A 27,295-nucleotide genomic window follows, 5' to 3' on the forward strand; every position below is an offset into this window, starting at 1 on the left:
TCTTCATTTCAGGCTACCTACGTAGCTGGGCATTCTCTCTCTCTCTCTCTCTCTCTCTCTCTCTCTCTCTCTCTCACACACACACACACACACACACACACACACACACACACACACACACACACACACACACACCTTTGAGACTGGGTCTCACTATGTAGCCTAGGCAGTCTCAAACACAATATACTTGTCTGAACTTCCTCAGTGCTGGGACTGTAGGCACATGTACTATGCCTAGCTGTCTTCATTATTTTTAGTGGAGTTTCCTGGTTCTTTGTCACAAGTCCTGGAGAAACAATACTGAATGCACTGTTTGTCCTAAGACCAGCCAAGCCCAAGCCATGTTCTCAGTGCTCTGTGAACAGATTCCTGTGCTTGACAGTATCTCAGATTGATTAGAGGTGGTCCTTCCACTGGTGCCTTAGATGATTGTGTGTCTTCTTTCTTTGCTTTGGGACAGCAAGAAGTACCTGTCTCAGAAGAATGTGGTTGAGAAACTGAATGCCAATGTAATGCATGGAAAGGTAAGGAAAATGAGGAATGCTGAGGGCAGGGAGCCAGGAAAGAGCTTCTTATCTTCGGTCAGATAGAAGTCTCCCTCTGGAGCTCTTACGTATCTTGGCCTGCAGGAAGTGACTCTTGACTGGTAAAGTGTACCTGCTGACTGCATGCCTTCGGGCCTCTTGCAGGTCTCAGGAAGTGATGCTCTGAGAAGGACTCAGCAGAGTCCTTCTAAGCACAGGGACTTGTTGCGGCCTGAGATGCTCCTGTGTTGCTGCCTTGGGTCAGTGTTATGTGGGTGAGGGGTGGCATTCTAAGCCCTAGTCCAGATGCTGCAGCTGATCAGTGTGCCTGCAGAGCTCTGGACTATGCAGAGGGGCTTGAGGATGACAAAAGTCTTAGGTTAAGTACTTTGCTTGGTTCCCACCCATGAAACCTAGCAGGGTGGCTAGATTCAGGGCAGGGCTCTGAACCCCAGTAAGTTTCTCCCTCCTTAACTACGAATTATTGTCCTTTTGGCACTGAGTTGTCAGAGTAAAGAGGCTCTTGGGAATTTAGAAATCTGAGTCTGATATCTGACTTGGTGGTTATAGGTGTATTAATGCTTTAAAATTTATTTTATGTTATTGTATTTTTAATTGGGGGAGGGTTGGGGTGGAGTCTCTGTTGTAGTTCTGGCTCTCCTGGAACTTGATCTATTCAGGCAGGCCTTGAGCTCAGAGATCCACCTACCTCTGCTTCCCTTGTGCTGGGATTAAAGTCCTGCACGACCATGCCTGCCTTTCTATTTTTAATTGTGAGAGAGAGGGGATGGTGCCTACAGAGACTAGAAAATGGTGTTAGATTCCCCTGGAGCTGGAGTTGAGGGCTACCTAAAGTCCTCTGTAAGCAGCTTGTGCTCTTCACTACTGTCTCCCCACCCTCTGTCTACTGGACTTTTAAGAGAAACACAAAGCTAACTGCTATGGTTTGCTTCTCTTTTGGTCTTTGGAGCTGTTTCTTTCTGCAGATTAAAACCTGTTACAGCTTGCATGAATGATAATGTTAACAGCAGGAGAATGCTGATGAGACTCTTAGAAACCCGTCTTGTCTTGAGGGGCCTTAGTTTCCTTATTTACTTCATTCTCCCAGTCCCAGATGTACTTTATCTTGTAAGATAAATTGAGAACTGAAGCTTCTGTGGTTTCTCTTGCAGCATGTGATGGTCTTGGAGTGCACGTGTCATATTATGTCTTACTTGGCTGATGTCACAAATGCCCTGAGTCAGAGTAATGGCCAAGGACCCAGTCACCTCTCCGTGGATGGGGAAGAGCGTGTCATTGAGGTGGATTCGGACTGGGTAGAAGAGTTAGCGGTAGAGGAGGAAGATTCCCAGGCTGAGGACTCCGTAAGTGCTAAGTAGAGAAAGGAGTGGCTGTCTAGCATATTTAAGCCTTCTTGCCCACATGCCTAGTGCAGGACTCTGCTCTTGTGCTTTTTTGGGTCTGCAGAGCAGATATGCCAAGCCAGTCTCTTGGAGAAGTTGTTTTTAAATGAATTATACCTTTCTTCTCTCTGGAGCTACTTGTTCTGCTTCACCCAAGTTTGGGGTGAGGGGGTGCATTCTTCATGGCGGGGGGGGGGACCTTCAAAAGCATTAAAGGTTTTTATTATCTGCTCCCCCCACCCTCAAAGCAATTAGAAGATTGCACTTGAAATTGCAGGAGGCTCTCCGATAACTGGCTCTTTCAAACCAGGGCAGGTTCTCACTAGTCATGGGTATATCTTTGCATGGGATATGGGAGGACGTGCTTTTATGGGTCCCTATATGCAGAGTTATGTGTCTGACTAACAAGACATATTGATCTTTGAAGGATGAAGATTCTCTCTGCAATAAACTCTGCACCTTCACCATCACGCAGAAGGAATTTATGAACCAGCATTGGTGAGTTCTTTTAAAGTGAGGCCAGCTGGGCCTCCAGTGCTGGGACCTGTGACTTACTGCTGGTTTCTGTTCTTTGTAGGTACCACTGTCATACCTGTAAGATGGTGGATGGGGTGGGCGTGTGCACGGTGTGTGCGAAGGTGTGCCACAAGGATCATGAGATTTCCTATGCCAAGTATGGTTCTTTTTTCTGTGACTGTGGAGCCAAAGAAGATGGCAGCTGCTTGGTGAGAGATTGAGCCTTCACAGTGTCATATGGGCAACTTGTTAGTAACACAGGAGTAACACAAGAAGGCTTAAATAAGGCAGAAAATTCCCATATTAGCTCTGTGTGGCCAAGAATTTGTTCTCATCCTGTTATGAGTGATGTATCCATTTGTGGCCCAAGTAATTAGAGCATTAAAAGCAGCAACCACCTTGTATAGTCAAGGCCTGATGCTCTGAGTGGGCAGCGAAGATGGGCATTTAGTAAGCCCCTTGGATCTGGGCTTGGGAATCACATATATAGCCGCCTCTACTTCCAGTATCTTAACAGTATTTCATCTGGCTGTGGCAATAACTTAGGGGCACTCCCATTTTCTGTTCCTAGGCACTGGTGAAGCGAACTCCTAGCAGTGGCATGAGCTCTACCATGAAGGAGTCGGCATTTCAGAGTGAACCTAGGGTTTCGGAGAGTTTGGTGCGCCATGCCAGTACCTCACCAGCTGACAAGGCCAAGGTTACCATCAGTGATGGGAAGGTTACTGATGAAGAGAAGCCCAAGAAGAGCAGCCTGTGCCGCACAGTTGAGGGGTGCCGTGAAGAGTTGCAGAATCAGGTGGGACCTCCTGATGGGCACTAGTGCTCTGGACAGAGTTTAGCCAGACTGAGTCAGTAGTTTGTGAGGCTCTCCTGGCAGCCCAGTTTCTTCTTTCTCGTTCTTGAAGTGCTCATGCAAGGAGTGTCTGGGGAAGGATTTGCAGCAGTGATATTCTAGAACATGCTTTCTTGACCAGGGGTTCTCATCTGGGCCCAGAATTCAGGAAACCATTGAGTTTTCTATTTTTCCCATTTTGTATGGATAGGAGAGAGGTGGTTATATGTGCTGGGTGTCTTGAATGACGTAGGGTGCCTGTGGGACCCTGACTTAGAAATGCTCCTCTCAGCAGTAGCTCATTGACTGTAGTCAGAGCTAGGATTCTGGAGAAGGGAAACTGTCAAGATTATTGCATGTGACCTGTGATTTTTCTTTCTTTCTTTTTTTTTTTCACTTGTGTATTTCGATTTCTCTCAGGCCAATTTCTCCTTCGCTCCTCTCGTGTTAGACATGCTCAATTTCCTCATGGATGCCATTCAGACCAACTTTCAGCAGGCTTCAGCCGTGGGGAGCAGCAGCCGAGCACAGCAGGCCCTTAGTGAGCTGCATACAGTGGACAAGGTTGTGGAGATGACGGACCAGCTGATGGTGAGTGTGTGGGGTTGCACGGTTTGCTTACTACAACCTGTGCGGCACAGCATCCCAGTATGTGGCAGAGCAACTGGAATAGATTTAGAATTAGTTGGTCCCAGCCATACATAACCTAGAATCAGTGGTCACCTCCTTCCTTAGCTGTACTCTGAGCAGTGTAGTAACCCACAGATGAGTTATATCTGGCACGAATCCGGGTATTTAGGAAGTAAGTCCTCTTTTTATTAAAGCTTCCAAATGTATGAACTCCTAAGATGTGAGGAGCTCCGTTCTGGGGGCACTGGAACAGAAGTCCTTTGTAGATAACTGAAAGCCTCTTGACTGTGTCTTCCTTCCTAAGGCTCGGTAGCTTTGTCCTTTTCTGACCTCTAGCCTTGAGTTAAAGATAGCTTGCCTTTAGTTACTCTTTCAACTTCGGGTGCAGCCTGTCAGTTGTCTGCTTTAGAACTATTTTCCTAGCTTCACACGGCAGACTGCTGACCTGCAGGGTAAGTAGAGGCAGTTCCCAAAGAGGCAAGAATAGACACCAGGAATGAGGTCATGAGAGGTTTCAGAAGGGGTCTATTGGAGAGAGAGTTGTCCCCAGGAATACAAACGTGGACATATGGTGGTGCTTCATTGATGCCGATCCTCTTAGAGCAGAGAATGTAAGGTTGTGACTATTGACATCCAGAGCTAAAGACATAAGTTAAAGACCCATCAAGTTGTCAACTTCACTTTCACCAAGCGGAATGCATGAAAGAAAAATATATCACTACCATCATTTTATAAGTGAAAGTAGATTTTAACATTTAATAAGCAACCAGGACTTAATTTACTTTCATTGGAAATTTACCCCGCTGTTCTAAATAGACTGAAAATAGTGGTCTTTACTTAGCTACGCATGGTGTATTAGAAGCCAAAGTCCATTAATTAATATATTTTTTTAATCCCTTGTTAGCCTGAACTCATTATAATAGACCAGGCTAGCCTGGAACACACACAGATCCATCTGCCTCTCAAGTGCTGAGATTAAAGGCTTCTGCCGCCCTGCCCTGCTACTTTTCTTTATTGTTGTTAGTAATTTTATTATTTGAGAATTATATGCTTGCATATAATTTATTTTGATCAACTCCTCCCAAATCCAGTGCTTACTCCCATATTGTCTCTGCTCCTTGTTTCTTCCAGGTTCCTACCTTAGGCTCACAGGAAGGTGCCTTTGAGAATGTTCGGATGAATTACAGTGGAGACCAGGGCCAGACTATTCGGCAGCTGATCAGCGCCCATGTTCTCAGGCGGGTGGCTATGTGTGTGCTTTCTTCCCCGCATGGGCGCCGCCAGCATTTGGCTGTCAGCCATGAGAAGGGCAAGGTGGGTTTCATGATTCCTTCCCAGTCATTTTAGGTCCTGATTATCTTAAGTATTACGTGGAGCAGAGAGATGACCATGTTCAGATAGACCCAGTAAGGGGAACATTGCTGCTTTGGTTGTGAGAATTAATTTCAAGACTTATCTCATCAAAAGAAACCTTTTGATTTGAACCTGAGTCATTTGGTTATCCCTAGAACTGAGATGACTAGGAAAAGGCCCTGGCAGAGGCAGTGATCAACTTCATAGTGATGGGCACTAAGTGTCGAGGACAGCTTACTTCCCAGTTCTGCCCATTTTGGGCACTGAAAGGCACAAGCTGAGGGGCAGAAGCCTTCATGGACAGACCCAGTGTTTCTTGTGTTTCCTTCCTGCTCTTCAGAAATGCAGCGCTGTTAAGTTGGGGAATGCTAGGATCTGTTCTCTGTTCTTGCCTCTCATTGGGGCTGTTGTTTTAACCTTAAGTGAAAGTATGGATAGTCCTTAAAACATCTAGCTGACCCAGAAAGTACTTAACAGGATGCTTGATGACAGTAGTGCATAGGAATTAATTATTTATAGTTGTTGTTGCTATTAAATTGGTTTTTCAGTGTAACTGCCCTGGCTGTCCTGGAACTTGCTTTGTAGACCAGGATGGTCTCAAACTCAGAGATCTGCCTGCTTCTGCCTACTGAGTGTTGGAATTAAAAGCATGTACCACCATGCCAGGCTAGAATTAACTATTATGAAAAGATTTAGCATAGAAAAGTTGGTTTTGTTATTCATTTCTTTTGCCCTCATTGGGAGAAGGGCATGAATGACCTTCCATGTCTTTCTTTGGGGGAGAAATAGAGGCCAGTCTTCATCTAGACATTTTCTAAGTGACTTAATCCATAAAGCAGCCCAGTGACCTACACCCTTTCCAGGGAGCCTTGCTGCTTGTTCTGGACTGTGAGGGATGGCCCTGGTACTAGGGCTAAGCAGGTGACTGTTCCTTTGCAGATCACAGTGCTACAGCTCTCTGCACTCCTGAAACAAGCGGATTCCAGCAAGAGGAAGTTGACTCTGACCCGCTTGGCTTCTGCCCCAGTTCCTTTCACAGTGCTGAGTCTCACTGGAAACCCCTGCAAGGAGGACTACCTGGCAGTGTGTGGGCTGAAGGTAAAATCCAATACAGGAGTGACTCCCAGAGCTGTGAGCTCTGACCAAGTCTTTCCTGACCTCAGCTTCACCTCCTCCTCCTCCTCCTCCTCCTCCTCACTGATAGCTGAAAGCATAAAAGCTACTGGAATGCAGAGGTCTTTCTCTGAGCTCAGTCCATGTTTTTTGATTGCTCCGCTCTCTGTGTGTTCTGGAAACCTGAGTGTTTAGGCAGTTTGAGGTGCGATTTGGAGGCAGGGGATGTTAGGAAGGAAAGATGGGAACTCTGGAATGAATTACACCACTTTACCAGTCACATTTTAACATTATGTTCTTTAACCCATGCCCAGGACTGCCATGTGCTCACCTTCAGTAGCTCGGGCTCTGTTTCGGATCATTTAGTGTTACATCCCCAGTTGGCAACAGGGAACTTCATCATCAAAGCTGTGTGGTTACCTGGTTCACAGACTGAGCTGGCCATTGTCACAGCAGACTTTGTCAAGGTAAATGATGCTGGCTTACTAGTTAGGGACTAGTTCATTTCATTAGTTAGAGTGAATGCCCATCACTATGAAGTTGCAGCTATCAGAAGTCACTAAGGCGTTTTGGGGACCGAAAGAGATCACCTTCTTTGTCACCCTGCAGATTTACGACTTGTCTGTTGATGCCTTGAGTCCTACCTACTACTTTCTCCTGCCGAGCTCAAAGATAAGAGATGTTACCTTCCTTTTCAATGAGGAAGGCAAGAGCATCATTGTCATCATGTCCTCTGCTGGGTACATGTACACACAGCTCATGGAGGAGGCCAGCAGTGCCCAGCAGGGGCCCTTCTACGTCACTAATGTTCTGGAAATAAATCACGAAGACCTGAAGGTTAGAGGACATCTTGCCACTTCCTTCTGTTCCATATTTGATTTGTTTAGCAACTCCTCTGTTGTCTCCTTTTGGTTTCCTTACTTTTTCTCGTGTGTGCAAGCATGTGTGCTTAGCTTCTTTTTACCTAATACCAAAATCTAAATCACTAAGACCATTCAACTGCAAGGTCCTTGTTTCTTAGGATCTGTAATCAGTTATTATGCATTCCCAGTGACAAGTCACTCCAGCACTGAGGGATTACTGAAGAAAAAATACCTTTCTAAAAAGTATCATTATTTTATGTGTATGGGTGTTTCCTTGCATGTTATCACATGCATCTGGCTCTGAAGGCCGGAAGAAGGTATCAGTCCTCTGGACCTGGAGTTACAGATCATTAATTATGAGCTGCCATTTGGATCTTGGAATTGAACCCAGGTCCCCTGGAAGAGTAACCAGTGTTCTTAACCACTAGAGCCATCTCTCCAGCTAGAAAAATTCTTTAATAATAGCACATGACCAATGGGTACTGCACAAAAGGGAACCGGTCCTGAACAGAAATCCCCATCAGCTTAAATAGTTTCAGGGGCCCAAGTTACACTTGGAACAATTAGGCATATTTTACAGAGACAGAGGTCCCAAGGTTTGGTTGTTTGGACAGATTGGGAGATTTACCGTGTAGAATATTGTCAGTTCTGAGACAGATCAGGGCTGCTTTTCCCAGGTAGCTGTTCATCAGGGTCATTCTGCCTACCTGGCGGAATTGTGTTCTTCCTGATAGAGGCCCATGTCCACCAGGGTCATCGTCTCTAATCTGCACTGAAGAATCACTGCTCCTTTAGCTAGAATGTACTTTTGTGTGGTGTAATATCTTCTAAGGATGCCAGTTTATTAAAACCATCTCAACCTTCATAGGAAGCTTACTCGTAGAAGTCTCATGCTTAGGGTGTGGAAGTACCTTGTGGTGGTTTAAAGTCCTACCCCAGAACCTGGGTTTCAGCCAGTAAGTGAAATAAATAAATCTGCGCATGTGTTCCTTTTCTCCTGCAGGACAGTAACAGCCAGGTGGCAGGTGGCGGTGTGTCTGTGTACTACTCACATGTGTTGCAGATGCTTTTCTTCAGCTACAGCCAGGGCAAGTCCTTTGCAGCCACCGTCAGCAGGAGCACTCTGGAGGTGCTGCAGCTCTTCCCCATCAACATCAAAAGGTGAGAGCAATCGTGGAATGCCAGCCTCCTAGACACCCTCCCTTCTCATCCTTACCCCTCGCCTCTCCTAGTGCCTCACATACTGGCTCTAACCAGGCTTGTACTATTCCAGTTGAGTATCTTTAAAGACAAACAGCCATGCTTGGCAAGTTGGGCTACCCACTTGCTTGTTCTTCACCATGGAGACACCAGGCTGTAAGAGGTAGCCTTTTAGGGGCTGAAGAGTTTCACTGTTACACAGAGAGAAAACTTGTAGTCAAGGCAACTGGTGTGATTTTAACAGTGACCAAGATTCAAGGAGGAGACAGTGCCCATGAGGCACTGATCCTGCCCCCAAGACCCTTTCATTTTGCCTCCTTGAGAAGCCCCCTCCTTCCCCATAAGTAAATAGTAAATCATTCCTGGGGGTGTGGCTAGAACTGAGGCAGGTAAGTCTATTCATCAATTTTCTGGATGTCAGAGGTGTGAGTTATATTTAGGGAAGAAGAAGAAGAAGAGGAGGAGGAGATTCAGAGTCTCTTCTACTCCTCATCTGCTACTGAAGAGCTGTTTTAGATCTGTAGGAAATTAACCTGCTTTGGAATGACATCACATAGGCAGAAGAACAGTGTAGGACGCCGTGCCATTCACCTTAGGCAGCCCTATGACCTTGGTAGTTGATAGTCTCAAAAGGTCACTTACTTCAAGTAGCAATGTCAGTGAGGACTCTTGGGGGCACACACTGGTAGCACACACATGACTCTTAGTAAACTGACCCATTGCGAATTTGACTCCTTGGCCAGGGATTCTGTTCTGAGTTTGATAGCTACTCATAGGATGATCCTTTTTAAGAAAGGAACTGAAAAATGGGGAGTGGCACTGTATCCGCTTTTGTTCTCTGCAGCTCCAATGGTGGCAGTAAGACTTCTCCTGCCCTTTGCCAGTGGTCTGAAGTGATGAACCACCCTGGCTTGGTCTGTTGTGTCCAGCAAACTACTGGCGTGCCTCTGGTAGTCATGGTGAAACCAGACACTTTCCTCATCCAGGAGATTAAGACTCTTCCCGCCAAAGCAAAGGTCAGTGCTCTTCCCATGTTTCCTACTTAGGAATTTATTCTGTCTCTGACAGCTTGAAAATACTTTCCCATCTCATATTGTGCCACAAGTCCATAATTCTAGCACTGGGGAGGCTGAAGCAAGGAAATTAAGAGTTTGGAGGTCAGCCTAAGCTACGTATTGAGCCCCCATCTCAAGAAACAAACAGATGAAAGATGTCTCTTCTAGCTGCTGCCTTTGCTGCCCTTTTGCACCCCAACCCACCTGTAGAGCCTGAGGTTTTTGTTCCTTTGTGTGGCTCTTGAGCCACAGATGTGAGGACTAACTCAGTGTACCTCCCACCCCCACCCTGGCTCCCCTTTTTTCTTCTCCTAGATCCAAGACATGGTTGCCATTAGGCACACTGCCTGCAATGAGCAGCAGCGGACGACCATGATCCTGCTGTGTGAGGATGGCAGCCTGCGCATTTACATGGCCAATGTAGAGAATACCTCTTACTGGCTCCAGCCCTCGCTGCAGCCCAGCAGCGTCATCAGCATCATGAAGCCTGTGCGAAAGCGCAAAACAGCTACGATCAGTAAGGCCCCTGCAGACCCCGTGGGCATGGGTTCAGCAGTCTTCTAGACAGTGCACAGTAGGTCTCTGTGTTAGTCGGAAGAAGAACTGGCTCTCCCGCTTGCACACTTGGTGAGGTCAGAGACCAGTCCTAGCCAATTTTGTGAAACAAAGGCCCATGTGGCAACCACCATTTGTTACCTACTTTGTGCCAGCAGTTCTTGGTGCCCCATAAAGAATGTTATCTTCAGCTTTGGGTTTTCTTTGGGTTATGGAAGGTGGCTTACCTGTGCATTTGCTCTAAATGAAGGGTAGATCCCTTCAGTTGACTAGTTTCCTGCAGAATACTGTAGATGTTGTAGGTCTTGCTCCTGACTGTGAGAGGACTTTGAAGAAGAGGAAGCATGATTTTAGGAGGGAATGATCCTAGCAAAGTGAAGTACACTGCAGGCATCATCATGTTTCTTTAAATTTGTTCTAGAGAGTCTGTGTTTGAGATGATGATGTAGCTTATCATCCTGTAAAGAAATAGATTCTGTTGTGTTTTAAACTGTACTCTCCAGGTTTTGTGTGGTGGGTCACATGGTCAGGGGTAGTATGCTGGAGAGCTGATCTCAAGTAAGCATTGTGGTGAACAGATGATGGCATCTCATTTGGTTAGAGCAGAGTATGTGAGCATGGGCAGGCTCAGTGTTTAGCCTTGGAAGTGAGAGCAGAGGCACTAAAACCACACACCAGTGAACTCTGGCAATCTGACTCTGTCCCCACAGCTGCCCGCACATCCAGCCAGGTGACCTTCCCCATCGACTTTTTTGAACACAACCAACAGCTGACAGATGTGGAATTTGGTGGTAATGACCTCCTGCAAGTCTACAATGCACAACAGATAAAGCACAGGCTGAACTCCACTGGCATGTACGTGGCTAACACCAAGGTGAGGAGCACACAGGGCTGATTCACTTTCTGGGTTAGCATTCTTGTGGCCATTTTTGTTAAACAACTCGTGTCTGTCTTTTTGGCACTAGGCTTGAACCCAGGTGCTCCTCCATTGAGCAGTTGGACTAGCCTCACATCTTCCTTTAGAATCAGACGTAGAATATGTACACTCAGAGTTGCTCACTTCTGGCCAAATGATCCTTGAATAAATCAACATTCTTTCCACTGCTGAAGGTCTTGAATCCCACCAGGCTACATTTTCTCCATTGTTAGCAGGGTTACTATGTACAGGACAACATGGGTTGGTTAATCTTCGGGTGAAGGAAGCCTTACATTGCCTCTCTTCTTCCTTGTTCATGATATGATTAGGATGGAGTTGAAAAAAATGAGGTTTTTGCCTAGTAGCCATTAGGTTGAGGCAGGATTCTGGAGATTTCTGACATGTGCTTTTGTCCTTGCAGCCTGGTGGCTTCACCATTGAGATTAGTAACAACAGCAGCACTATGGTGATGACAGGCATGCGGATCCAGATTGGGACCCAGGCAATTGAACGGGCCCCATCATACATCGAGATCTTTGGCAGGACCATGCAGCTCAATCTGAGCCGTTCCCGCTGGTTTGACTTTCCCTTCACCAGAGAGGAAGCCTTGCAGGCTGACAAGAAGCTGAACCTCTTCAGTAAGTGAGCCACCCAGGGCAGGCTGCAACCTTCTCATTGTGACTAAAATAGATGGCCACTAGGTGGCCCTCCACTGTTAGGGAACCCCTGCTCCACATAAGTCTCCCTTATTTTTGAGGTGTAAGAGGTAGGCTGCCAGGAAAGGAAGTTGCTTTTTTTCTTGTTGATGGTACTGGGAATTAAACCCTGGACTTTGTGCATTTTAGGTAAATATTCTACCACTAAGCTATATCACCCACCTTTTTTAAACTTTTTATTTTGGAAGAGGGTCTCCCATTTTATAGCCCAAACAGGCCTTGAACTTGGGATCCTCCTGCCTTAGCCTTCTGAGTATCTGGGATTATAGGCCAGTGCCAGCAGGCCTATTAAAGGAATAGATGTGGTGGTAGTGAGAGGGCAGGCCCAGTTAGCTATTTGCTTTGGCGTTACAATGGCCTTATCGATGGAGACTGATAGATGAGATCAGGAAGCATGTGCCCTATCAACTGAACAATATCTCTGGCTCAAAGCTTTTTACGTGTGTAATTCATGCATGCATTTATAGACAAGGTCTTGTGTACTCCAGGCTGTCCTTGAACTCATTGTATAGCTGAGGGTGACTTTGAACCTCTGACCCTCCTGCCTCCACTTCCTGAGTTCTGGAATTAGAAGTGTATGTCATAATGTCAGTTTATGTGGTGTTAGGGATGGAACCCAGCAAGCACTTAAGTGAGCTGCAGCCCTAGCCCCAGGCTTTCTTCACATGTCACATGTCTCTGAGCCTGTGTGTTCTCTAGCACTTCCTGGCCACTTGGCTGAAGTTCTTACTCCTAGAAATAGTTGCTTTTGTGTGTATGGAGATGACCTGTACTCAGAACAAAGAAAGTGCTTAGAGACCACTGGGAGTAAGGGCTGGGAGGTGGAATACCAGTGAGCACCAGAGGATCCTTAGAGTGATGCTCATGGTCTCCCCAAGTGGGAGACATCAGACTGTGGTCCATTGGACTGTTCCTTATACATTCAGCTTGAGTGCTGCCAAGTGTCTCAGCAGACACAGCTTGCAATGCTGAGACGGACGTGATTTATACATGTGCCTGACTGCTGTGCTTTACCTTGGACGGTGGTGTGAGCGCTCTGTAAATATGCTTCCTAAAGGCTTCTCTTGCTTATTGCAGTCGGTGCCTCAGTGGATCCAGCAGGCGTTACCATGATAGATGCTGTAAAAATTTATGGCAAGACTAAGGAACAGTTTGGCTGGCCTGACGAACCCCCAGAAGAATTCCCTTCTGCCTCTGTCAGCAACATCTGTCCTTCCAACCTGAATCAGAGCAATGGCACTGGGGAGAGTGACTCAGTCGCTCCAACTACGACCAGTGGAACTGTCCTGGAGAGGTACCAGTGTTGGCAGGGTTTGACTTTAGTTCTTAACTATTTTGCACTGACTGCAGAGTCCTATGTCTTGAGTCTCCCAAGCCTAATCTGTGATTGTCAAGTTCTCACACAGTCCCCTGAACATTCAGTTTCTTCCTAATACACGTACAGAGGCTGGGAAATGGGCTCAGAGGTATCTAATGCTGGATCTCTGTCCAGACAGAAGCTTGGTCATTTACTTAATATTCCATAAGCATTTGGAATAGCCAGAGGCTGCAGGCTAGAAAGTGTTTATACCCATGCTCTAGATTAGAATCCAGACTGCATCAACAGCAAGCATCCTCCCTCTGTGCCAATCGCATCATCTTCTCGTCTTTCTCTGTGGAAGTTGCTACTCTGTGGTAATAACACTGCCAGCAAGAGAGGCTGCTGCAGCATCTTGCAGAAGAGTGCAGTGTCCTTAGAGCTCCCTACGGTGGCATTCGTCAGCACATGCTTGGCTTCTTTGTGCTGGGTGGCTGCTGGTTTGCCATGGTAGATGAAGCAGGTCCTGATGTAAGAGTGAGTTTCTTACATTGTAAGCCCTGAGGTAGCCATGCTTGGAGTCGCTGCGTCCCACCAGCAGCCTCCCCACTTCGCCTTTCTTTTTTTCCCCTTGGTTCATATATCGTTTGCTTAGGATGTGTTTCTAGGTTTCTCTGAGCTTCACATTTTTTTTTCCTTTTTTTTCCCTTTGCTTCTCCCCCAAGTTCTGAAACTGAGTCCCTAACCAAGCTGGACCGGTTAGTATGCCCTGTTTCTTTTCTCTGCACGAGTGCGTGTGTGTCAGAGAGCAGCGTCCGCATTGGTGTGGCTTTGCGCTGATTCGCTTCTGTTCCAAGTCCTGCTACTTTCTGTTCTGGTCATTGCATGGCTGCAGAGCTCTCCATGTGTAAACTGGAGCCTCCCTGGGACTGTGAGTGCACCCTTGGTGTTGGCCACATCAGCCTCTCAGCTCCGTCTTCCTTAACCCATCCTTGCTGCTCATTCTGTACGACGGATGCAAAGGGATGGGGGTAGAAGGGCAAAATGCCCTACCAGTTCAGAAGCTCCTGGAGCTTGTTATACTTCCCTTTATCCTGTGCTTCCTCCATCTCCCTCTATCTTTGGCTCCTTCCTTTATCCCTGCCCCTTTTCACTCTGGCGACCTTTTCAGTGCTTTCCTTTCCTGCCCAGACCCCAACTGTCAGGGTGATGGTTGTTTCACTATGTCACTTAAATTCACAGGAGTAAGCCTAGAGCATGTTATCTGATAGATACTATTTAATGGCTGAACTTACTGCTTCTTCCCTAATGGAGAAGTTCCATGTTCTTCCTTTGAATGTTCCAGTGACATGCATCTAAAAATGATTTGTTTGCTCCTGTACTTAAAACCCATAGGAAATGCCTGTGTGCATTTTCCTGAGCTTCGGGCACTGTTGCATCGAGACTTAAGCCCATCTCAGGATCCCTGCCACAGGCAGTAGAAGGAAGCACTTTTATCCTCTTTGAGGAAGAAAAGCCCTGTCTTTGAGTGACGGATTATGAACATGGCCTCAGGTTGATCTCCGAGCAGGAGCCAGGTTTCTTCTGGCCTGTAACACAGGGAGCGATATGCACGGCGCCTGTGGCAGGTTTTATTGTGCTTTGATTTTGTATTTGGCATTCGATAGCTGTCCCCAAGGTCCTCACCACTACAGCTTGCCGGGCTGACATGAGCAGAGGATGCGTGCTTGTTCTCAGGCCAGGCTTTCTGTCTCCCCAGGCTGGTTGTGAGTTCTTTGGAAGCCCTGGAAAGCTGCTTTGCTGTTGGCCCAATCATCGAGAAGGCAAGTTATTTCTTCAAAGCACACAGGAGCTTTCTGAAGAGGCAGGAAGTAGGGTTGTTGGCTGAGGCCCTGCTGCCTTGGTGCGTAAGAATACTGACAGCACACTCTTTGATTTTGAAAACATCCCTGAGCTCTGCACCTGTTTCATAGGAGGGTTGTAGTTTTGAAACCTTTTTTTCTGCTCTTTCTAGTCAGTGGTGGGTAACCTTGGCTAGCCTGAGGGAGGAGAGGGAGAGGGCACTGTTGAGGACTGAGTGATAACCCTGCTTGCTGTCTTCTACATCAGGAGAGAAACAAGCATGCAGCCCAGGAGCTGGCCACTTTGCTGCTCTCCCTGCCAGCACCTGCCAGTGTCCAACAGCAGTCAAAGAGCCTCCTGGCCAGCCTACACACCAGCCGCTCAGCCTATCACAGCCACAAGGTAATCGTTCCTGCTCTGGGAGGCCTTCTGTAGGAATGGCAATTGTCCTGACAGGGAGTCAAATAGTTGGCTCTTCGTTTGTAAAGCAGGGCCCTAGTAGAGTAAGCATGAGGAAGGAACTCACACTGAGATTAGAGCCAGTCCCAAGTTTCTCCCAAGAGATGTATACTACTCTGGACCAAGAAAGCAATCTAGTAGGCCACTGGCATGTCACTTTATTTTTCTGTCTCTCTGACAGGATCAGCAAGTTTTAAAAAAGAGAGTGAGTATGGGTGACTACTTCCCCATGGGAGAATGCAAAGGTTAGGAATGTGCCATAGGTGGTTAATATACTGTTATCCCAAGCCCTCAGCCGTGGGCTGGGGTGAGAGGCATGCATATGTGGCAGGGGGTTGTTGCATGAGGGTTATTGTTGGGCCTCGGAGGGTCTCATTATCTGCTGAAGGAAGTAAGCTGGGCCTCTTTGGGTAGATGGAAAATAGGACAGTGCAGACCAGTAGGAGGAAAGGTACTGGGGCGTGGCCAGCCTGGTATTTGTGCCTCTGTCCTTTAACATCAAGAGCTGAGTTCAGCTTCCCAAGGAAAGGTTGTTTTAGCTGCATCATTCATGGATAAAGACCCTGCTGAGGGATGACTGCTGCCAGAGAAAGTGATGGGCTACTGTAGTTCTGTTGATTGAGTAGATGTTACTTTCCTGGTACACTGTGAAGCCATTAATGTGCTTGTTGACTTTTGTTTGTTTGTCTTTTGTTTTTCAAGACAGGGTTTCTCTGTGTATCAGCTCTGGATGTCCTAAAACTCACTTTGTAGACCAGGCTGGCCTTGAACTCAGATCCATCTGCCTCTGACTCCAGAGTGTTGGGATTAAAGGCATGCGCCGCTACCACCTGGCCAATTGTTGACTTTTTAAGACTTGATTTTGTATCAAGCAGTTGAGCACTGGGTAGCCTGAAGATGGATTTTGATAGCTGGTGACAGCTCTTGAGAGAAGTTTCCAGTCCTCCGTGTGATTTACTGTCCTGCCTTTGCTTACGGTTGACCCTCTGTGACCCTGTATTTTATAGGACCAGGCCTTGCTGAGCAAAGCTGTGCAGTGTCTCAACACATCCAGCAAAGAAGGCAAGGACTTGGACCCTGAGGTGTTCCAGCGGCTAGTGATCACAGCTCGCTCGATTGCCATCATGCGTCCTAGCAACCTTGTGCACTTTACGGAGTCCAAGCTGCCCCAGATGGAAACAGGTGAACTTGGCCTATGTGGCCGTGGTCCTGAGACCTGCTTAATGCACCTTCTTTGCCCTCTGTGGTGCTCTTCCTGCTCTTATTGGTTCTGATGACAGATAATCTGTTCCCTGTGTTTTAACTTTGTAGGGTCTCTGACATTGTCCCATTTTAACTAACCTGACCATCCTTAAATTTGCTTTTAGTGTTCTGTACCTCAGCTAGTCTGTTGTGAAGTTAGTTATTCCAGGGTGAACTGAGCTTAGTTTCACCCTGGTGCCACAGGCAGGACTGGAATTTTCTTTCACTGTATCTCTTTGTAGAGGGGTGCAGAAGGTTATGCTTTTTGGGTGAAGCTGAGCTTGGTTTTGCCCTTGTACCTGGAGGGAGTGTGCTGTGTGCTGTGGTGCTGTTCTGGCAGTAGTACTTTGTGTGCAGTGGCTTCTCAGTGCTTCTTCTGGCATCTCTCCTCACACTGGCTGGCTATGGCTCAGTCCCAAACCTGACTTGACATCATTAGAAAGAGCTTGTTGATGCCTCTGCCATCCCCCATCACCTGCGTGTTCCTGTATGCCATTGCTTTCCTGTCTGTCCTTCTAATGGTACAATCTTGCAATCAATCTAGAGGAATCTCAGACGTTCCCCTAGGTTTAGTCAAACAGTTGGAACAGGCATCTTTGACTCTGCTGTAAAGATCCAAATGCTCCCCTCTCTGTCTAATTCTAACACACAATGTTTTCTGTGATGTTCCTTTCCCAGACTGTTTTTTTCCCAGATGTGCCTGCTGGAATCTAGGGATAGTTGGCATATTGATTGGGGCCCCACTTGAAACTCCCTCCGCAGGCAAGCTTCCTTGACCTGAGTTAACCTTAAAACAAATTAAATTCTGTCTTAGATTTACCATCGTTAATAATTTCCTTTCTCCTGCGTAGAAGGAGCAGATGAGGGGAAAGAACCACAGAAGCAGGTGGAAGGAGATGGCTGTAGTTTCATCACTCAGCTTGTGAACCACTTCTGGAAACTCCATGCTTCTAAGCCCAAGAATGCCTTCCTGGCACCTGCCTGCCTGCCAGGTATCATGTTAACAGGGTAACAGGGATTCTTGGATCTTGATACTAGTGAACTAGCTGTAAGCCCTTCAACAGCGTGACCTCCTCCTCCAGAGCAGTAGCATAGAGCCATGTGTGAACTCAGTGCATTGCTACCCATGGGAACTAGCAGTGTGGTAGGCAGGTGTGTGTGCGTGCCTTGTATATATCTTCTTTTCTTGTGGGATTACGTTGTTGACATGGGAAACAATGGTCATGACAACTCTCTGATTGTTATTTAAAAACAAAGCATTCTAAAGACTTGAGCCAGTCATGGTAGTGCATGCCTTTTATATTAGCACAGGCAGAAGCAGGTGGATCTCAGTGAGTTAAGGGTCAGCCTGGTCTACAAAGTAAAGTTCCAGGATAGTCAGGGCTGTTACACAGAGAAATCCTATTTTTTGTTTTGTTTAAAAAAAAAAAATAAGAAAGACAGTTCAGAAGGTAGGAATGTAGTAGAAACAGCCATGAAAAGTGTTTTTATTCCCATGCTATTGTTGCTTTGGTTCTCTTACCTCCTCAAAGTTGGGGGAAGAGGTAGGACCCTATAGTCAAATAGAAGAGTAGATACCCCCATTGTTGCTTGAAGATCACTTGAGACCTACACCCTCAAAGGCGCCTGTCAGAGACCTACTTTGTCAGTACCTCAGGTTTAGGGGAGCATAAGGGTGTTGTTATCTGCCCACCTTGAGGTTCCCTGCCTTGTCTGTGACTGTCCGCATTGATCCCCACTTCTTTGGTACAGGGTCTGCAAGGGCTTTTGAGGACTTTCATAGAATTGGCAGACTTAATAAAAGCAGCCCAGCCACAGTTGGGCTACACCACAGCGTGTTTTATTGGTTTGCTTTGCTGTGTGTGTGCCTGATTTTGTCTAGCTGTCCTCAATGTGATGAGGATTTGTGCTTTTGTCTCAAGCTTTCAAGGTCTGGGGTTGTTTTTGTTAACAGATTTTCAGATGATCCTTTTCTTCCATTTAGGCCTCACTCATATTGAAGCTACTGTTAATGCACTGGTAGACATTATCCATGGCTATTGTACCTGCGAGCTGGACTGTATCAACACAGCATCCAAGATCTACATGCAGATGCTGTTGTGTCCTGTACGTATCAGCACAACAACCCGGGTGCCTCTGCTCAGCCTGGGAGTATGTGGAAAATAGCCTGAAGTATCCAACATAATGAAATCAGATAGACTTAAAATCTGCTGGGAGAGGCTGGAGAGGTGGGGGGGCTCAGTTTCCAGAAACCACATGACAAGTAACAACTGCCTGTGACTCTTACTCTCTTCTGGCCTCTTTGGGCATTGTATACACATAGGTGCATAAACCTACATGCAAGCAAAACACCACACACACACACACACACAAATAAATCTTTTTAAAAAAATTAATGGGAGTCAGTAATTGCTAACAGCAATAAAAGCTGTAGAGAGTGAGGCTGGGAAGGGAGGTCCTTCTTTAGTTCTTTCTTCCCAGCGACACCTGCTGTAGGGTTACTGCTGAGTAAATACTGCTGAAATGAATGCATGAATGACTGTGTTACTGTGCCTGTTCCTGAAGATAAGTGTGAAAAGTGCTGTTTGTGGCATGGAGCAAAGAGGAACGTCAGGGCTTGATTATCTGATGAAAAGTCAAAGCTCATTTGTAGAAAGCCAAAGTGGCTTCAGGATCAAATGGCCTTGCAGACTGTCCCCAAAGACAGAAAGGTGGTAAATGGTCTTACCATGTCAAGTCTGGAGAGGCTGGCCTGCTCCATCCTGCTGCATTTGGCCAGGAGGATGCAGGTGAGAGTAGACAGACTTCTGCCTTCTGTAAGTGGCTGATAGTAGAAGAAGGTGGAGTCACTGCTCATGTTGATGGAATACCTGAGCTTGACACTTTCCTTTCAAACCCTAGGACCCTGCAGTGAGCTTCTCCTGCAAACAAGCTCTAATTCGAGTCCTAAGGCCCAGGAACAAGCGGAGACACGTGACTTTGCCCTCCTCCCCTCGAAGCAACACACCAATGGGTAATGTGAAGTCTTGGCTTTAGGTTGTACTCCGGGTGGGCCAGGGGGCTCAGAAAGAAGGTACAGCTTTGGGATATGCACTCTTGTTGACCAGGGTCTTTTCAGTTTTCTGTTCCTTTAATATTCTATACAGTATAAAAATGCATTAGATAGAATAAAATAAGGCCAAAGCCATGGGACCATAAAGGTGCCATGATAACATGTCCAGGACACAGCGTCTAATTACCAGTTTCCACGTGGTTAAATGAAGAGCTTGCATTTGGGTGAAACATCCTAGAACCATAGGAAAAACATGTAAAAGACATTTTAAAAATCATTGTGGCAGGCTGGAGAGATGGCTCAGAGGTTAAGAGCACTGGCTGTTCTTCTAGAGGTCTTGAGTTCAGTTTCTAGCAACTGCGTGGTATCTGATGCCCTCTTCTGACATGCAGACATAGTACTTACACGCATTAAATTAAAAACTAATAAATAAATATTTTTAAAGATCACTGTGATATTGAGGTTGTGGGAGTGGGCTGAGGGTACAGAGACTAAATTTAAGGCTAGCATGGTCTATGTGGCAAGCAAGACCCTGTCTTTACAATCAAGAAACTAAAGGTCTTGTATGTAATTGTTAATAATTAAAACAAAAAGCATTGCTATTGAGTATGCTATTGAGCCTGTATTCTTGGCACTCAGAAGGATGATAAAGCAGAAGGGTTCGGTGCTCAAGGCTAGCCTGGGCTATCAAGTGGAATGACAAGGTTCAGTAGTCATTGAAAAGCCTACTGAACCTGACAACCTGAGTCTGAGCTGATTTGTGGGACTTGTGGTAGGAGGAGAGGACTGATCACTGTAGTGGTCCTCTGATCTCTACATGTGAGCTATGACACACCCCACAGAAAATAGATAGATAGTAGTCACAATGACTAAACATTAAATATATTTTATTTTTTATTTAGAACGAAACTGCTTTTCATAACAATCTCATTAAAGGTCCAATGTGTTGCTTACAAGCAGAGCCCTGAGTGGACTTATTATATGACTATGCTAATGATAGGCAGCAAATGTCAGACTTCCTTCATGATGTGCTTGCATGGCTAAGTGCCACACTTGTGAAGAATACAGAGATATAAGTTACAATAAGTTTAGAGATAATGTGGTATATTGCTGTTGTAACTAGGAGTTAGTATAAAAACTTAAATGCTTTACATTTTGTGGTGCTGTCTTTGAAATCCAGTGTCTGGCTCCCTCTGGGAGTTTGTCAACTTGGACTAGCTATGTCTCAGGTGCTCAGTAGCTGGTCCCTAATATGGAACAATCCTGTCTTCTTTTGCAGTACTGGAAATTGAATTAGGCCTCATGCATGTTAGACAAGCGCACTACCATTGAACTGTATTTCCATCCCACAGTGCATATCTTGAGGAATGTATATGTCTGTAACTTTCAGGCACTCTTTCAGAATTAAGATTTATTGTGTGAGAGGCTAGGAGGTGGCTCATCTGGTAAAGTGCTTGCCTTGTAAGCACAAGGACTTGGTGTCTAGACCCCTAGCATTGGGAAAGTGGAGACGGGCGGGTGCTTGGGCTGACTGGCAGCCAGTCACCCTGAGTCAGTGAGTGCTGGGTTTAGCGAGTGACAGGGAGGGCAACTGACATCTACCTGGCCTCCACACCCACAGTATGGGAAATTAGAATTTCTAAGAAAGGACTTGCTTTAGCAACTCAGCAAGTGGAAGACAGTCCTCCATCCTTTTCTAACAGCCCGAAATCTCACCGGGGCCTCCTGCTTGGTAGAGGGCTTTCCATAGCCTTACCCCAAACAAGGAGTCTGTTAGGACCTGTCACTTGGCCTCAGTTTCCAGTCTATGGCTTCAGATTTCAGTCCTGGTTTTCGCTTTTCTCATGGTTGTAGTTTGATTTGCACAGACCTGTTTAGAGAATGAAGTTCTAGGCTGCAGTGACAGGGACGACAACATTCTTTTGAGTTATTCCCTGTCCTGTCAAAGTTCTGTCTTCTGAGAATGGAGCCTGTAGGGCCTGTGGTGGTTTAGTTTCTGTTTTTCTGTTTTTTTTTTTTTAAATCCTTTCTCGTCTATAAGAGTCTTTTCCTGTCGGGCGGATGGGGGAAGGGGAATGGGCTATTACTGCCAACCGCCATCTTCTCTAGACCCTGCTAGTTGCAAGGAAGAAGAAAAGTAGGCCTCCAGTGCAGTGCCTACAAGTTTGCCCTCACAAGTGGAGGGTGCCAGCTGGGGCCTTCTTTCGGCTCCCGTGCTATATGACCAGTCACATTATATGTCACTGAAGGAGTGCCTTTAGATGACTGGGATTTCTTTGACTCAGGAGACAAGGATGATGACGATGATGATGACGCAGATGAGAAAATGCAGTCATCAGGCATCCCCGATGGTGGTCACATTCGTCAGGAAAGCCAGGAACAGAGTGAGGTAGACCACGGAGATTTTGAGATGGTGGTGAGTCTGGTGGCAGAAGAGGGGAGGAGGAGCCTCCAGCTCCTCTCTGGTTCCTACTCAACAGCTTTACTGTGTGCTGGGGGACACTGATGAAATTTTCTCTCTGCAGTCTGAGTCGATGGTTCTGGAAACAGCTGAAAATGTCAACAATGGCAACCCCTCTCCCCTGGAGGCCCTGCTGGCAGGTGCTGAGGGCTTTCCTCCCATGCTGGACATCCCACCTGATGCAGATGACGAGACCATGGTTGAACTAGCCATTGCCCTGAGCCTGCAGCAGGACCAGCAAGGTAGAAGGCAATGCCAGGAACACAGCAACCTTGCACAGGAAAGAGGGCGTGGCAGTTACTAATACCCTGCTGATGTAGCTTGTCCCCAATTGGGGGAGAGGTTGATCTGGGTGAGAGCTGCTCAGAGGTACAGGTGGAGAGTGAGGGATGGCTCTGACATTTCAAGACTGGAAGCCAGTCTCATAGTTACTGCTGGTTTGATTTTGGATGGGTACATCTTGAATCTATAACTAAACTTGGCGGGTAGACAGCAGTGGCCAAGACAGGTCATATGCTGGTGTTTGGACTCCCGAGGGCAGCAGATGGCCAAAGCAGTGCTGTGGATGGGGCTGACAGGATGCTGTGCTCACTCTCCACTTGTTTCCCAGGCAGCAGCAGCAGTGCCCTGGGCCTGCAGAGCCTGGGACTATCCGGTCAGGCACCCAGCTCTTCCTCTCTGGACGCAGGAACCCTCTCTGACACCACAGCATCAGGTAACTGTCCACAGCAAGGAACTTGGCTCAGGGCCTCAAGACCCTGCAGCCCTGTTCAGTGCTGTGAGAGTGTGACGGGCAGCTGCTTTGACAGGCCATCCTGGACTTCCTGCTTCTGCCTCGGCTTTAGCCATGTGCTGTGGAAGGCATAGTGCTGCAACTTGGCATCAGTGCTTGTGACCCCACTTCCTCACTCTTTGCATGCTGCCTGGCTTTGGCTGATACTGAGAGATCCAAGGAACATCATGTTGGCTTTATTACAGTGTTGTGCTAGAGTTCTAACATGTTAGACAGTATGGAAAGAGATGAGAAATAAAGCTACACTTTTAGCTCTAAGCCTTCATTTGCAAATCAATTAAAACCATAAGCAGTCAGCAGTGACCTGTGAGCTTGGGAGAGAGTTTTTTTGGTCCATTCAGTCTCTAGGAAACCTTCACTTATGTTGTCTTTGTTTTGAGTCTCTTTCCTAGCCTGATAAAATTCCAGATAAAGAGTTGGACCAAACTGTGGGTGGCAGCAGCCCATGGGAGAGATCCTTTGAAAATCAACCCAGACATGAAGGGATGGATTCTTGTTCAGACTGCTGCATCCCTGCGTTTGCTTTTCTTTTGGGAAGGTTAGCCTGCTTAGATCTGAAACAAAAAGCAAACCAAAACAAAAAAACAGAGTGGCTGTCCCTGCCTGCTGTCATGGCTTTTTGCTTCTCTGAGGTCTCTTCAGTTGCTCTCACTTCAGGCTTTAAGGGTCGTGGTTGTGGTCATGGTGTTGTGTTGGTCATGTCTGTCATGCTCTCTGGCTGTCTTGGCTTTCCTCCCCTGTGTATCTCATCCAGCATTTTCCTCCTGTCTCAGCTCAGCCCTGATCCTGGATGCTGTGGCTGTCTCTGGGGAATTTCCTTGCTTCATTATTAGCATCTGAGGAGGAGGATGAAGAGGTGTGAAATTTTCTAATGAGCTCTCCTCTGGGCCATTTAATTAAAAAAACAAAAACAAAAGACAAAAATCAAACAGTTGACTTGAGCTCATGACTAGTGATTTCATAACAGCAGATGGATTGCTGAGCACGCCTCGTTGAATTCTGTGCTCTGAATGGCAATGGCTAGTTTGGATCTCTCAGGAGGTGTCAGGGACACCTCGACAATGGTGACCATGAAGCATTCAGCTAGAAAACTCATTGTCCATGTCACAGAATCTTACAGAATCTGCACATGCTATAACAGTGAAGGAAATGCCCAGTATACTGGGCTTTCACTTCTGTCTGAGAGCTGTTGGCAGTGCACCCTGTAGAGTGTCTGTTCCCTTCGTTGATCAATTGGCAAAGCAGATCTTGCCCTTTTTTCTGTAACCTCAGGACACTCAAACTGCCTTGTGTCCTCTGCAGTGTGCTGTGGTGCTTTCGCCCCAAGGAGGGGTCTGTACCTGTAACAGCTCTCGTTACTCTCTCAGCTCCAGCCTCAGATGATGAGGGCAGCACCGCAGCGACTGATGGCTCCACCCTGCGGACCTCGCCCGCTGACCATGGCGGGAGTGTGGGCTCAGAGAGCGGGGGAAGTGCCGTGGACTCTGTGGCTGGCGAGCACAGTGGTAATGTGCCCGGGTGTCTTGATATCTTTGGGCTTGGGGGGTGGGGGTGGCAAACAAGGTAGGAAGGTCCTGTGATTGCTTTCTGCAGAATTGTGGGGACTCACAGAGTCTGGTGGAGTTCATTTGACCTCAGCCATGGAATGTCAAGTGTTCTGTGACTAGAGCTCAAATTCTGTGGCTAATATGGAAGCCTCCTGAGGGAATTCATTGTTAATCAAGCCATTCTCCCAGTATACCTACTGTGAGGTTTGCACACGCTAGCAGTTTCTGAGCTGAGGCCAAGGGCATTTTTGCAAGTTGAACAGGTAAAATCTGAAAGGTTTCAGGTGGGACCAGGACCACACCAGGGTTCTGCCATCCTTCATGAAGCTGGAAACTGTCGAGAGCTAACATTTTCCCATTAGGGCTGACCTTGGAAACTGATGTGCTTCTAATATCATTTCCCTCCAGTGTCTGGCCGGAGCAGTGCATATGGTGATGCCACAGCTGAGGGGCACCCAGCTGGACCAGGGAGCGTCAGCTCAAGCACAGGCGCCATCAGCACCACCACTGGGCACCAGGAGGGAGATGGCTCTGAGGGAGAAGGTGAAGGGGAAGCTGAAGGAGATGTGCACACTAGCAACAGGTCAGGATCGGCCTGTCACTGACACCAGGCCTGCTTGAGCATTCAGAACTGGGAGATGGAGTGGTGGGTGTTAAGACTGTGGGCTCCCAAGTATTAAAGGAAATGAAAGCTGCCAGTTTCCTCCCAGCCACTGCTGACTTGAGGGTGCTGTGCCTCCCAGAATGCTTTGGGAGTTGGACTGTGCTGCTTTGACTAATGTCTGACTGGAGCAGCTTTTGAGGGCTTGTGGAAGGCACCCAGCTGAGTGTGTTTTTTTGTAGTACTGTATTTCTTTTTTGGTGTTAAGTCAAAACCCACACTGCAGTTTTAAGAGTATGAGTTGAGTAGTCTTGCTGTACTAAGCAAAGCTGTGGGGATGCCTGGTCATAAGTTAACCCTTCCTATCTCTGGGCTTGGTTTGCTAATGTTTGTAAGGTCTGGAATTTTTCTTTGAAATATCTGTGTCACCATCTTTTGGCCTCATAAAATGAGTTTGGGCTGGTTTCAGTTTTCTTATGTCTCTCACAGATTTTTAGAAAAATTTACCAGTAAAGATTGATCTGAGTCTGGATTTTCATTGAGGGAAGATTTAAAAAAAAAATACAAAATTGCCGGGCAGTGGTGGTGCACACCTTTAATCCCAGTACTTGGGAGGCAGAGGCAGGTGGATCTCTGTGAGTTTGAGGCCAGCCTGGTCTAGAGAGAGAGTACCAGGACAGGCTCCAAAGCCACAGAGAAACCCTGTCTTGGAAAACAAAAACAGAGGGGGGGGGGGAGTGTGTGTGTGTGTGTGTGTGTGTGTGTGTGTGTGTGTGATAGAGAATTATTCTTTTTTGTTTTCAAGACAGGGTTTCTCTGTGTAGCCCTGGTTGCCCTAGAACTTGCTCTGTAGACCAGGCTGAATTTGAACTCACAGAGATCCACCTGCCTCTGCCTCCCAAGTGCTGGAATTAAAGGTGTGCACTACCACCACTCAGCTATTTCTGTGTCTTTATGAATCAGTCTAGGCATTTTGTGTCTTACGTAGAATCTGTTTATTATGTTAAAGCTGTTGGTTGGGCATAAAGTTGTTCATAATACTTTAAATAATAATAACTTCTATTATTATTTTGATAGTAATCATAATTTCTATTATTATTATTGTTTTACTCTTGGAAGAGAGGATCTCTCTAAGTACCCACAAGTGGTGGCCTGTAGCTCCCTCAGAGCCCAGGCTGGTCTCCCACTCAGATTCTTCTGCTTTAGTCTCCTGTGTCCTGGGATAGATTACAGGGATATGTCACTGTGCCCAGCCTTAGTTGCTTACCATGCTAGGCTTATTTCTAAGTATCCAGCTCCTTATTGGCCCCAGTGGCAGAGGCAGGAGCTGTATTCTGCTGGATCTTGTTTATATGCCATTTCATGTTCCCTGTTTCCTTGGCTTTTCAGACTGCACATGGTTCGTCTGATGCTGTTGGAGAGATTACTGCAGACACTACCCCAGTTACGAAACGTTGGGGGTGTCCGAGCCATCCCATACATGCAGGTATCTCACAATTCTCCTGGATCAGCTGTGTTACTGTTAGGCTACCCTGGGACAGTGCACTTTTTCAGAGGCCTCAGAAGGCTGGTGTTAAAGTTACAAAAAGGATGGAATGCAGCCTGAGCTGCGAGTTTCAGCCCTTCAGGTTATAGCTGTGGTTAGGGGATGCCCAAGGTCGTCCAGCAAGGTAACTGACAGAACTAGAGCACAAGGCTTTTCCTGACAATCTGCATTTCTCTCTATCCTCAGTACCAGAGTACACTGTTCTCTAATTCTCAGATGAACACAGTATCCTCTTTCACACCACTTTGATTGGCGTGTTACTCGATAGTTTTATAAAGTTTCTATAAAGTCTTTTCAACGATGCCCCAAATGGCACAGGTTAAAATTTGATTTTTACAACTCTGAGCACTTAAACTTGGGCAGACCTTAGAATCTAGAATTATCCCCTGCATCTCAGGCTGGGCAGAGAAGTCAGCAAGGTCAAGATTGCTTCATGACACACATGCTCTTCCATTCTGCCTTGGAAAATTGACTTTCTGTGTTCACTCTCTGCCTGCTAGGTCATTCTGATGCTCACAACAGATCTGGATGGAGAAGATGAGAAAGACAAGGGGGCCCTGGACAACCTGCTCTCCCAGCTTATTGCTGAGCTTGGCATGGACAAAAAGGTAAAACTCGAAAGGTATGAAGAGCAGGGATTAGCCAGGAGTCCTTTTAGGTTCTTCCTTTCCTAGGGGGACTTCCTCTGGATTCTAGTTTCATTTCTGCTGCTGTGACAGAAGCAGCATTAAAGGAAAGATGATTTATTCAGTTTACTGATCAGGTTATAGTCATCA

The 27,295-nt window shown here is 46.7% G+C and overlaps 1 protein-coding gene across 11 annotated transcripts in view; it reads left to right on the plus strand.

Annotated features, from left to right (window-relative positions):
* Ubr4 (ubiquitin protein ligase E3 component n-recognin 4) overlaps nucleotides 1-27,295 on the plus strand; it is a 111,978-nt gene that overhangs the window by 39,758 nt on the left and 44,925 nt on the right. For 2 of the 11 annotated variants that reach the window (XM_075944673.1, XM_075944675.1), the window contains exons 34-64: nucleotides 461-524; nucleotides 1,697-1,888; nucleotides 2,355-2,425; nucleotides 2,505-2,652; nucleotides 3,015-3,242; nucleotides 3,699-3,869; nucleotides 5,040-5,222; nucleotides 6,201-6,359; nucleotides 6,689-6,841; nucleotides 6,984-7,211; nucleotides 8,241-8,398; nucleotides 9,282-9,453; nucleotides 9,808-10,009; nucleotides 10,758-10,921; nucleotides 11,385-11,601; nucleotides 12,757-12,973; nucleotides 13,702-13,734; nucleotides 14,736-14,799; nucleotides 15,086-15,220; nucleotides 16,285-16,459; nucleotides 17,198-17,281; nucleotides 17,371-17,511; nucleotides 18,504-18,625; nucleotides 19,421-19,532; nucleotides 21,857-21,987; nucleotides 22,097-22,274; nucleotides 22,643-22,747; nucleotides 24,193-24,330; nucleotides 24,781-24,955; nucleotides 26,363-26,459; nucleotides 27,020-27,127. In XM_075944673.1, the coding sequence (XP_075800788.1) occupies nucleotides 461-524; nucleotides 1,697-1,888; nucleotides 2,355-2,425; nucleotides 2,505-2,652; nucleotides 3,015-3,242; nucleotides 3,699-3,869; nucleotides 5,040-5,222; nucleotides 6,201-6,359; nucleotides 6,689-6,841; nucleotides 6,984-7,211; nucleotides 8,241-8,398; nucleotides 9,282-9,453; nucleotides 9,808-10,009; nucleotides 10,758-10,921; nucleotides 11,385-11,601; nucleotides 12,757-12,973; nucleotides 13,702-13,734; nucleotides 14,736-14,799; nucleotides 15,086-15,220; nucleotides 16,285-16,459; nucleotides 17,198-17,281; nucleotides 17,371-17,511; nucleotides 18,504-18,625; nucleotides 19,421-19,532; nucleotides 21,857-21,987; nucleotides 22,097-22,274; nucleotides 22,643-22,747; nucleotides 24,193-24,330; nucleotides 24,781-24,955; nucleotides 26,363-26,459; nucleotides 27,020-27,127 (4,525 nt within the window). The remainder of the gene's footprint in view (nucleotides 1-460; nucleotides 525-1,696; nucleotides 1,889-2,354; nucleotides 2,426-2,504; nucleotides 2,653-3,014; nucleotides 3,243-3,698; nucleotides 3,870-5,039; nucleotides 5,223-6,200; nucleotides 6,360-6,688; nucleotides 6,842-6,983; nucleotides 7,212-8,240; nucleotides 8,399-9,281; nucleotides 9,454-9,807; nucleotides 10,010-10,757; nucleotides 10,922-11,384; nucleotides 11,602-12,756; nucleotides 12,974-13,701; nucleotides 13,735-14,735; nucleotides 14,800-15,085; nucleotides 15,221-16,284; nucleotides 16,460-17,197; nucleotides 17,282-17,370; nucleotides 17,512-18,503; nucleotides 18,626-19,420; nucleotides 19,533-21,856; nucleotides 21,988-22,096; nucleotides 22,275-22,642; nucleotides 22,748-24,192; nucleotides 24,331-24,780; nucleotides 24,956-26,362; nucleotides 26,460-27,019; nucleotides 27,128-27,295) is intronic. The other 9 variants (XM_075944674.1, XM_075944679.1, XM_075944678.1 and 6 more) reach the window with 9 other exon arrangements.

Source organism: Microtus pennsylvanicus, chromosome 13, assembly GCF_037038515.1.
Source record: "Microtus pennsylvanicus isolate mMicPen1 chromosome 13, mMicPen1.hap1, whole genome shotgun sequence".
Lineage (NCBI taxonomy): Eukaryota > Metazoa > Chordata > Mammalia > Rodentia > Cricetidae > Microtus > Microtus pennsylvanicus.